The sequence below is a fragment of the Triturus cristatus genome, chromosome 7 (genome assembly GCF_964204655.1).
Source record: "Triturus cristatus chromosome 7, aTriCri1.1, whole genome shotgun sequence".
In the NCBI taxonomy this organism is placed as follows: Eukaryota; Metazoa; Chordata; class Amphibia; order Caudata; family Salamandridae; genus Triturus; species Triturus cristatus.
Genome location: NC_140590.1, coordinates 1716130734 through 1716143315, shown reverse-complemented (window position 1 = coordinate 1716143315; position 12582 = coordinate 1716130734). Strand labels below are relative to the sequence as shown.

Genomic DNA, 12582 nt, shown 5'->3' with positions numbered 1-12582 from the left:
GCACCAACCAGCTTAGGGATAGGAATTTTGTGAAAGGCTTTATAGCAGGAGGCTTTACACCTCCGCGAAGTCGAGACTGAGTGAGGGATATTAAACTAGAGAAGAAAGTGGTCAGACCAGATGATAGGCAGAGGAGGGCTGACTGATAAAGCAAAGTTATGAAAGATTTGCTCTAGGGTGTGACCTTTCTTATGGGTGGATGAAACGATAGATGTGAACATCTTGAAGGTCGACATTGAATCCAGCAAAGAGGTGGTCTGGGGATCATTCCTATTTTCCATGTGTAAGTTGAAATCTCCCAGAATAAGACAATTGTTATATTTTTGGGTGAGAGAGGACATAGCCGAGGTTAGTGATATAACATTTTTAATAGGACCCGGAGGCCTGTGAATTACAACACCTGCAATGCTTTGTTGAGGCGTTATAAGACAACGGAAGGCCAGGTGTTCTGTGTTCTCAATGATTTCAGTCAGGATGAGGGAGCAGACTAGGGTATACTTATAGATTATGGCAACCCCCCCCTCCCCTTCCACTGACACGATCCTTTTCAAGGATATGGTAGCCCGTGAGAATGGCCTCGGCAATTATGGGGTTTGAGGCATCCAATAGCCATGTTTTGGTAAGAAATAGAAGATCGGGCTGTTCATCCAATAGTAGATAACTGGATGAAAGGCGCATGCTTCTGCATAGAACGGCAATTGATAAGAATGACTTTAATGTCTTGAATCTTTGTCCTAGCATGACCCTGATTATCATCATCGGGGGACCTGGGGGTTGGGCCCTTTGCCGGCGACCGAATCTCAGGTGATCAGTGTATCCCGATCTACTGGCTGTACTCTGACTCCAGTCCAGGTTTTCGTGTCGGCGAAAGAAGCCGTTGGTGCAGACGGAGAACAGAGCGTGAGCGAAGAGAGTAGCGGAGCCGCCTCGCTTCACTTCACCGCCTCGCCTCGCCTCGCCCCGAGCAGAGTGATTTTCCTTCCGGGTTCTAACCGGTAACTCGCTCGAGGTTTGTGGCTAGAGGCTAGAGGCTCGAGGTTAGAGGTTTGAGGGTGACATAACGTGACATAACGTAAGGGGGAGGCTTCCGCCCTCTCTCTCCCTCTTCGCCTTCACCCTCGCCGGTCCGGACTGTTATGGTCTGTCACAGATTGCAGCAGAGGAGTGTATCTGAGGAGGAGACCATGAGATGGAATTAGAGCAGGGGAAGGAGTGAAACGCCCCCTTCTAACGGATCAGTCCCCTTCTAACGGATTAGTGGATTACCGTGATATTGATTAACAGGATAAGAAACAGGATACCAGGACAACAACTGGTTTGCCCTTACGGTCAGCTCCATGCGAGACTCCTTTTAAGAAAACCAGACCCGTTTTTTGCTAGAGAGACAAAGTCTAAACCGAGCAGCTGGAGATTGACCTTGAGACCCTGAGCCTGGTCCCAGGACGCCTTCGTTTCCATAAGGCCCGCCAGGTAAGGGTGCGTGCTGAAATTTATAGATAGGTGGAGAGGGGTTGCAAGGGGTTTGCGGGTCACCAATTGCGACTAAATTAAAGATAATAGCAAGACTGAGAGCACGAACAGATAAGGATAAGGATAAAGGGCGCAGAAATCCTCAATTAAATCAACTTCACCTGGAGTGACAGGAATATAGGCCACAGGGGAGTAGATATAAGGAACAACAAGGCCCCCAAAAGAGACCACAGATACGGCCAAAGATCAATCCACAACAATGCGATCAGGGAGGGTACGGAAAAAGACAGCAAAATCAAAATTAAAGGCTCAACCGAAAGCAGAAAAAAGGAAAGCAGAATGTGTGAATAATAGTCCTTTACGAGAGATGAACCTGAAAGACCCCAATGCTGACTTTAAGATAAAGAGGGAAAAATTGGACATAAAGGAGACTAGGAACAAAAACAATGATCAAAATATAGATAAAGACACAATGTTAATAAACACAGGTTCAGAAATAAACATACCACAACCTAATAACCTAAAAGACAACATATGGAATCAAAATGATGTGAAGAATCCTCATCCAATCAGTCCAATTATCACCATCTGTACACTGAAAAATGCAAGTAATGGAATTACGGAAACAAATCCCTGCATCTATCAACCCAAAATTTATACGAAATTCTCCTTTTTGAAAGACCCAACTACGGCAATTTTTTCTAAAACAAGTGTAATAGAGGGGCTACAAACACCTCTTTTGCCCCTAGTCACAAGTAGATCTAATTTGGCATCACAAGTAGAATCTGACACGCAACAAACCAAATTAGTTCAACAAGGAAATGTCTCTAAGATTCCAAACAGGACCTTAGATCCTCCTAGATTGGGATTGCAACCATACAAGGAACCATCTATTGAGACCCTTGACGTGAAAGACACCCAAACAAATAATATTGGCAAGTGTGGAGACTATTGTCACGAAACAGCAAGTAATTTAATAAATACCGTATTAAATAGTATGGAAAATAAAAATCAAAGGCCCCCACATATTACACAAGACAAGTCGGTGATTTTTGTTGATCTAAGCAAATCAGCACCCCAGTCGCAATACGACAAAGATGTCAACCTCGGTATAAAAACACTGAGCCCTCAATGTAATCAGCGACAGGAGAATGACAATCCATCTATAAAAAGCGTAAAAGCACCAGTTAACATGAAGCCACAAAAAGATAATCTCATGGGGGAGCCCGAGGTAAAACAGCTATATGAGGAAATAGCTAAAGATACAATCTTTGAAGAGGAAGAAAGAAAAGACACCATAGTAAAACAGGAATCGCCACACTTGTTAATAGCGAGCAGGGAAGCAAGTATAGATCAAGAACAACCAACAACAAATCAGGGAGGAAGGTTGTCAAGTAAAAATATCCACTCAGACAGCTCCCACCAGATCACACTTGGGGATAAATCATATAAAAGTGATATGTCCTTCCTAGCTACACAAGAATGGGAAGAAATGGTCGCTTCGTATAATCAAGAAACACTTCCAGATAAACATTCCCCGGAGGAAGAAACTCATTTAACAAATAAAATAATCTGGGAGGCCATGTAGAGTACAATGCAATATTCAACAGCGGCTCTTCAATATCAATCTCACAAAATGGATTTACAATTGTCAATTTTACAGACCTTAGCTGATTTCACAGCAGGGATAGACAGGAAATTAGCCAGTCTGAACGACCTAATAAAGAGGGGCCAGGAAGGAAGCTATGCCATACAACAAATCAAACAAGAATGCCAATGTGCCCCAATAATAGAAAAGTTTTCAACACTGCCAACTATATTAGGAGATCTATTTTTGGATTTTAAAAAAGTAATACTCGATCAAACACTAAATGAAACCATAAAACTATTGGGAAAAGATATATCCTCAGCATTTCAAAAATCGGAAATCTCGGTAGATAAAACCCCCCCCCCCCAAAAACAAAAAGAATCTCAAGAGCTGAGTGGGCGAATAGAGTCCCTAGGAAAAACAGAGCTTGGAGGAAAAAATGCTCGTAAATGCAGAAGAAAAGGAAGAAAAGAAAAGGAAGAAAAAACAAACAGTTAAGCAGTTTCCCCCCAACTATTATTAGATCCCACAAGAGAACAATTACCAACACCTCAAAATTCACCTGCATTAATTGCGAAGTCAGCCTGGGATAAAAAACAACAAATGGTTTCTCAGGAAGTTAGCGGCATGGAAGAACTGTCAGAGACTATAGAAAGCCAAAAATCTTTACCAATTACCCGAATACAAACGGAAAGGACAGAAGAAAGTAGTCATAATCACGAATCAAATCTGCAAGTAAGAAAAGACACACAAAAGGGGGAAATAAATCTGAACTCAAACACTCAAATTAACCCCCAAAACTATAAAATTGTGGTGCAAAGAAATATTACTGAAGCGAATCCTCGGGCAAGTGTCCAACAAATACGGCTTAATGAAATAGAAGATACAGCACCGATACAGACATCCCGGACAAGAATTAGAGATAAGATCGAAAGTTCACATCACGATAACCGTCAGCACGAAAACAAAAAAGAATCAACCACTATTATATTTCATCCGCAATATAAATCCAGAGGTCCAATGGATATATTAAACAGGCAGAACATCTTACAGCTTCTACACTCCAATACAAAATTAGAAAACATCATATCTTCTGATTTATTGTCAATTGAATTTTTAGCAAACAATAGCAATACCCCAGAATCAACTAGAACAAAATGGCAAAACTCTGAGACCACAAGCAAAATCTATCAGGAAAGGGAATGTTTCAAAAACTGGGGAATTGACATAGAATTGGTCATTAACCCACCATATCCAACTCCCTTCCTAACAAATAGAAAAAGTAACCAGACAAACTCGGTACTGAGAGGTGCAAGAAGTAGAAGTCAGGGAGACACAAGACCGGAGAATATTTCAATTATATTATCTACTACAGGGCCTGAACATATTCAACCACATTCCTCAATAAACAAAAACTTGCTAGGAATACATCATGCATTCTCAACTGAGTCTAATAGATGACCCGATTGGACAACGACCCACCAATTACAAACTGAACAAAATGGAATAATAATATGCACCTGGAACATCAATGGTTTAGAGGCTAAAATCTCAGAACAGGATTTTTTGAGCTACATAGAAAAATTTGATATAATACTTTTGGAAGAGACTTGGAAAGAGAAACAATTTAGTTTGAAGGGATTTGCATCCCACTGCGTTCCAGCAACCAAGACCTCAAATCTAGGTCATAGCGCAGGAGGATTATCGATACTGACCTCCGTAACAACAATTGGAGATACAACACCAATAACAATTAAAATATCACCACCAAATGGTGTGCAGGCCTTAAAAATAGCGCTGAAAATAGATAACCAAATGCAGACAGTGATAATAATTAATATATATCTGCACCCAAAAGGGAAGCAAAAAGCATGCTCTGAACTTCCCTCGGAATTAGATAGGGTGATGGAAGAGGAAATCATGGAAGAGGAAATCATGGATCATATAATTCTTGCTGGAGATTTCAATTTGCACCTCTTAGAAACGACCCAAACTCCCGATTTTATACAAGAGATATCAGATGCTTGGGATATACCAAGGCAAGCTACCGGTCCTAACAACAAACCTACTAATGGGGCAAAATACCTATTACAAGAATTGGAACAACGTAATACGAGGGCCGCCAATGGTCGCTTTAGTGAGGACCAACCTCCGGCGGCAACTTTTCACACATCCAAAACGTCAACATATCTGGACTACACCTTCGTGAGCCTAGGTCTCTTCAAAAATATAACTGCATTTGAGATCGGAAGTAACGATCTAAGCAATCACTTTCCCCAGGAATTATCCCTGGGAGTAAAACCAGCCGAGAAATTTTCAGTAACAACAGCAATTACTCAAATTACCACCATTAACTGGAAGCGAATAAGGTGCAATTCGGAAAATATAGACGTAATTGCGGTTACTGCGAAACAACTTTATGAACAATTCCAAGAGGAACCTGGGAATCCTTTAGAACGCTGGTCCAACTTCACTAAAACTCTTGGCGAAACAATGACAAATAACTCAAACAAAAAGGAAAAACCCGCTACACACACAAACAATAAAACAGCATGCTGCCCGGAGATCAAGAGAACGAAACGACTTATAAACCAAACATTGAAAAAACTACGTAAACAACCAAATAACTGCCAGTTGCAAAACACCTTGCGCCAAACAAGGAAAACATTAAAACAAAAGATGGGCCCTAAAGCGAGAGAAAGATCACAAAGCCTGGGCATCACTTTTTTATGATGCAAAGCAAAAAAACAGCGCCAATTTCTGGCAGAAAGTCAGAAAGTTGCAGAGACCAGGACACCATGGAATTAGCTCCAATGTCACGGAAGCAGTATGGAATAATTTTTTATTTAAGCACTTTAATGATCTAGAACTTGACGTGGGAGCTCAGATAACAAGCACATCAAGTAGCAATCCATCGTTTATAACAGCAGCAGCTAATATTCAAAATAAGAAAAGTGAGGTAAAGTTTGGAAACTACTATCCTTTAGAACAAAATAAAGACTAGTTGACTAAAACAAACACATTGATATCAACGATGGGGAACACTGATAAAAAACTACAACTAATCAAAAAACTAATAGCTAAAGGCAGGTGAACAGGAGCACCCGGTCCTAACGGAATACCACCAATGCTATTTAAACAAGACCCCGATTTCTGGAGCAAAGTTCTGGAACCAGTGTATACGTTTGCCCCAACAGCTACAAAACTACCAGACTCTTGGAGGGGAGCAATTGTAAGCCCGATATACAAACAAGGAGGGCGCGATAAACCAAACAACTATCGGCTGATTGCCCTGATAGACATGGAGGCTAAATACTATGCAGGAATCCTTTTGGAAGAATTAACAAACTGGGCAGCAGAAAACAACATCATCCCCATAACACAGACTGGATTTCAAAAAGGCCAAGGAACGACAACGAATACCATGGCCCTGTCCATAATTATGGATGCTGCAAGAGAGAAGAAATGTCCATTGTACCTTTGTTTCATAGACTATGCAGCAGCATTCGATCATGTGGACCGTAATATACTCTGGAAAAAACTGGCAAGGTGGGGAATCCCTCCCATACTCCTAAATCAAATCAGGTACCTGTATACAGATACGTGGATCAGGATAAAACTGGGAGAAGGCTCTCGATTATCCAGAAGAATCCCAACAAATAAAGGCCTCAAACAAGGTTGTGTCCTTTCTCCAGTGTTGTTCAATCTGTTTATGGGTGACTTGCCTGAAGAATTGAACAAATGTTCATCTCACGGGCCATCGTTAGGAGGGAAAATCTTGACAAACCTGCTCTATGCCGACGATTTAGTCCTACTCAGTCGCACCCCTATTGGGCTACAATGCCTTTTGGATACAACTAACGATTTCTCAGAAAAGAACCTTTTAAAAATAAATTATACAAAATCAAAGACCATGGCAGTTAACTATCATAAAAAGTCAGTGCCAAGGTGGTACCTTGATGGGCAAAGACTACAGCAAGTAACTTCCTATAAGTATCTGGGGATTCTCCTGGACCACAATGCCTCAGGCAAACCACAGTTGGAGTCCTTAAGAAGGAAAGGGATGACGACTTATCTGGCTCTCAAACCTCTAAAGAATCTGTTACCAGACCTCTCTCTGGAGCCCTTCCTAAAAGTATTGAGAGCTAAACTTCAACCCACAATCACATATGGGAGCGAACAAATGAGAGGAAGGGACGCCATAACATTAAACAATATAATAACAACCTCATGTCGCTCAATATTCCAACTCCCTCGATATGTCTCCCCGCCCAACTTCGATTAGAATTTGGAGTACAAAATCAAATAGTGGAGAGAATGGGAGCCTTTGTAAAAACCTGGCATAAAATCAGATTAGCGGAAAAAGGCACTTTAAATAATCTTCTATGGATAGAGATAACACGAACGAGTAAATCTCCAACTAATAAATACCTCAAAGACTCAATTGCGAAATTAGGTCTAGAGAATTTATGGAACACCTCAGCAACACACGTAGCTTTTAAAAAGCTAACAACAAAAGTGACAAGAAGTATCTCCCTCACAGTAGACAAGGAAGCACTATCAAAACGATCACATGGATGGACAGTTCTTAACAATTACAAGAACGACAAACCCCAATCCTACCTAAATCAAGGAATAAAGATCCATACAAAACAAAAATTCCTGAAGTTAAGATTGGGGGTCGGACCTATTAAAACTTTATTACCGCCATGGAAAAGAAGTGAACTAGACTACAAGTGTAGATTATGTGGTCAGGACGATGAGAACATTACCCACATCATCTGTATATGCGACAAACTGAAAGATATAAGGAAATCACTACTAAAGCTTTTATTTAATCAGAGCGGCGTGAGGACCTGCAGACAAGCAGTACTTCTATGTTTCAATCCGACCGTCTCTCAATTAAATTGCCGCCTTATAAAATTCTTGGACATTGCAGAGAAAAGATTAAATATCTTAGATTAAGTTATTGGCAACCAGTAGAAGATTTCAGACATCGAAAATAATACATGGTCCAAGAAATGATCATTTGGATTAGATTCCCTAATGATCAAGGAAAGTAGAGTTTTGCCCTTTGTCGACGGACAATCTTCTCTCGCTTGAATATTTTAAGACTTTTAAACTTTTTCTTTTTGTATTGGTTAATTTTAGAACATTGCCTTTTACATTGTATATAATCCAAATCATCATGTAATTATTCTTTCTTTGTACGATCAACATGTGCAATGATTTTAATTAATCTTATGCATAAAATAAACTTACTTACTCTGCTGGCGGGCCCTGCATGTCGCAGTTATTGCATTGGACTTAAGTCTCAGCGCTTAGGTCAGCTATACTACATGAATGTCAGCGAGGGACCCTAAGGAGCAGCAGGTCCTCTTTGCTAAAACATATTGGAAGAGGCTCATCGTCTGCACCAAGGGCGGCATGGCCAGCGCCGGACGGGCTTGCCCTTGGCGCGCTGGCGGCGCGCCCGCTGCGCACTTCAGTTATCATCTGTTTAAATAGTCCGGGCGGAATAGGGTGCGTGCGCAGAGGAGGAAGCAGAGGGCGGAAAGACGATGCCTAATACAACAAGGTCAGCCCTCTGCACAATCGGCAATCCACAGCGGCAGACCGGGCCGGTGAGGAGATTACAGAAAGGTAGAGAGGCAGAGATCCAGAGAAAAATAACGTGCAAATGCAGGTACGGCATCAGATGGACGCAACTAGCACATTTTAAGAGCCTGTGACACAGGTCAATAGAAGCATACAATAAAACAACTTATTAAAATGTATTTAAAATTCGCCAGGAAAGTTAATCACTCCATCCTACCACTAACAGTAGAATTAGGGAGTTGCATGCCTCAAACCACAAATTACTCAACATATTATGTTCCGAGACCTTTAGTTATTCATATTTCCATTACTGAGATTGAAAAGGCACCAAGTCTTTTAAAGCATACAGAGCAAAATATTATTTGCATACAAATTGGCTTTTTATACTTTATACATTTTTATAAACTTTTTTGCAAGCAAAATGTATTCCTTAAAAGGTGGGATGCAGATATAAGATAAAGATGAAGGCATATTTGACATTAGGATGAAGATGGATAGATGAGAGAAGATAAGGATGGGAGATTGGTGGCTAGAGTGTGCATGAAGAAAGGTGAGATGGGTTAAGAGACAAATGGGATGAGACTATTGAGAAGGACCGGTGAGAATATGTGGAAAGAGGTGAAAGAAGTCACAGATGTGAAAAAAAAGAGGTGAAAGATATGTGAGAGGCAGAGACTACAGACACATGAGGGAAGACAGCGGGTGACAGATTTGGATGAGGAGGTATATGGAGCTATAAATGTGGAGGAGGAAAATGAGAGAAGCGCTGTGAGTAAAGTGGATGATGAGAGAAAGGTGGGTAAAGAAAGATAGAAGATATAGAGAGATCAGTAAAAAGTGATATGACAGTAGGTCAAGAGATAAGGTAAAAGGGGCGGAAAATATCTTTAAAGTAGAAAGAGGAAAAGAAGTGTGAGTGGAAGAAGACACAGATCTGAAATAAGATAGAAGAAAGACAGGTGTCTGAGGAGGAAGAAAGACAACGCAGGAAAGAATGAAACAAGTTGGACAGCTGTGTCGCAAAGACTGCTTCGGCCCATTCCCGCAGTTGTTGTCCTACATACCCAGCCAGTGTAGGGTATGCCTTTCTTGTAGTAATCATCTGTCCCTTCAAACGTCACAGTTGCAATATCAGAAGATATCGTGCATGACCTGGATCCAGAGAGAGTCACATCTGTAGAGGGCAAGAAGTCAGTCATGAGGAATCACCCGGAAAATCCCTCAAGAAGACACTCAGATGAATTATATATCCCAGGTGTGTTTATTCAATCTAACATGACATTAATCCCAAAGTTGTGGCCAATGAATGTGTCCATGAGCAGCAGAAGATGCTTTTATCGCCGCCAAAGTAATAACTTTCTGCCTAAATCCCCTAACCATATCTCCCATCAAACTGAAGCTGCCTAGCTACTTGCTATGAAACCTGTCTCACAACCTTGGTCTACAGATGAGGCATTCTTCACCTGAGCTTCAGGAGCAGGTTCCTTTGCTGGTCTGCAACTTACCAGTGTCGTCTTCAGTCACGGAGCCCTCTACATCGAATGTCATCGTATAGGAGTTTCCTGTCATGTCGAAGAAGTCCAGCTCCACTTTCTTAGAAAAGCATCCAGACCTTTCCAGCTGAACAAAAGTAAACATATGAGAAACTATTCAGCTTCAAGATAGGAGAGACAAACATGTGTTGATTTCATACCAACCATTGATCAAGGAGGTTGTGGAACAATCCCTAAAGTGTCTGAAAAATGACTTCGAGAGAGAGAGAAGGCATGCATCAAACTCAAGTAGGGAATTCATAAGCATTGAATGGCTTGTGGCAAATGTAACTGACTGCTAAATATTTGTTAAAAAAAAGGAGACTGAACCCGATTTAAAAAAAAGGCGGATTCTGCACTGCTGGTTACCTATCTCAGGGGGATGCAGATTTCAGACTTTTTAAATTCCATTTTCTGGTTTGACTGGAGGAGGCTTCTGCTGTTTTTCCTTCCATCTTGCAGAAGTTTGGGGGCATTGCCAGGACTCTGCAAACCCTGGTGGGACCATAGTCCCAGGGTTCTCCATCGCCAGCCGCTACTGAGGGGGAGGCACCAAACTCAACTTCACGCATAAAGCGCAGCCTCACCCCACGCAGCGTGGGAGGCTCCAGTTGTCTTTCCTTCCACTTTTCTGCAGTTTGGAGGCATTGCCAGGACTCTGCAAACCCTGGTGGGACCGTAGTCCCAGGGTTCTCCATCGCCAGCCGCTGTCCACACTAGCCCCATCACATTTCACCCTGATGGGGGACTACTAGTCCCAGGGTGCAACGCTCATCTAACCCAGTGCCGCTACTGAGGGGGAGGCGCCAAACTCAACTTCACGCATAAAGCACAGCCTCACCCCACACAGTGTAGGGCGCCCGCAGGCCGCTCCCGGGCACGTCATTGCCAGGAAGAGGCAGGGCAGGGCCACCTCTCTTGTCTCTGAACCCCGAGGACAGCATTACCGTGAGTCTTGTTACAAATTTTCCTGGCAGTTCTCTTTGCTCTCCATTTTGTGTGTTGTGGATCCTTGCTTACTGGACTCATATTGTGACATTGTTATCGCTCACTCCTCGTTTTAATCTCTAGACTTTTTTGATTTTTCTGCAAATGCTTGCTGGTTGTGTAAATTGATCCAAAGGGTTGAATTAATCTTAGTATTTTTAGAATTGTGGAGTACCTTTTTATACTTTATCTGTATTATATTCCATCATTTCTTACTTTTTTAATAAAAATATCCAAAAGCTAATGGGCAAAAGAAATAAGCTATGAACGAGGGGGGAGGAGGGACCGGAGGTCATTGCCCGAAGGCCACTAGATGTAAATTGGCCCACAAATCAGTAGCAACGAATGGTGTTTTAGATCATATTGATCATCTATTAGTGGAATGTGAGGACATTTTGACCCCTGTCACTCCCCCCGATACAGTATGCACTTTTTACCCTTGTGTGGAGGTATTGAATTTTAACAACGCATCCTCCACTGTTAATTCCTTTCTGGATCCTATTCCTTCTTCTATTCCTGCGAGACGTGTACCGGCTATATTCACAAAGCGGAATACACGCAGCAATAGAAACCCTCCGCTGGGCACCCAAGTTAATCTTAATGACAGTGCCATCACAGTTGTATCTAAACCATTAGAGAAAAGGGTACCACCCATTGACACTAATGTTGCCAATGCAATAGCTAAGTCTATAGGTATCACTGATACTACCAACAAAACTGATTCAATAATCGCAACTAATATCGTTCTGACAAATAGGTTTCTCCTCTACAAAATACGGCCCATGATAAACAAGATGGACCAATTGAATCAGGAAGTATCCCTTCTGCAGGGAGTATTTTTAATGCGAGAATAAGTGATCCAAGGGCTAAGGGCACTTCAGATGTATTGTTGAAGGTGGACAGGATTTGGTTTCAACTGTGTTAGGTCTGAGGGCTGAAGATACTTCTCTTAAGATAGTAATAGCAGCACTTATCGACCAAGTCAAGCTCGTCCAAGAGAGAAGTTTTCCTCTAGCATCCCATTCCAAACCAGAAATAGGCTGTGCCCTAGGACCTGTTACAAAGTTAAAACCCATAGTCCCCTTAATGTTTATTTCCACACCCCCTCTTGTCTCTACCCTTAAAAAGAACAGTCTGCAAAACGTAGGCAGAATACAAAACACCAATGGCCAAAAAGTGAACTATAGTCAACACCAGGCTAAAAACCAGGGCAGGAGCATATATATGAACAATGTGCCTAAAATTATCTCACACATAGGATTTGAGGATAAAGACTCCTTAACAAATAAAGCTATACATTGAATCCGTAAAGTGAGGGGGTGCAGATCAGGTATTAGAGAGGATATTCTATGGGCAAAAAGACTAGCTGATCCCAACTCCAAGAAGGATTGTATTGAGTTACTTTTT

General features: G+C 41.7%; 1 protein-coding gene across 1 annotated transcript in view; it reads right to left on the bottom strand.

Annotated features, from left to right (window-relative positions):
• LOC146812866 (alpha-2-macroglobulin-like protein 1) overlaps window positions 1-12582 on the bottom strand; it is a 252930-nt gene that overhangs the window by 159291 nt on the left and 81057 nt on the right. Inside the window, exons 9-10 of the mRNA XM_085619942.1 lie at window positions 10162-10276; window positions 9721-9830 (exon numbers count right to left, since the gene is read on the bottom strand). Coding sequence (XP_085476068.1) covers window positions 9721-9830; window positions 10162-10276 — 225 coding nt within the window. The remainder of the gene's footprint in view (window positions 1-9720; window positions 9831-10161; window positions 10277-12582) is intronic.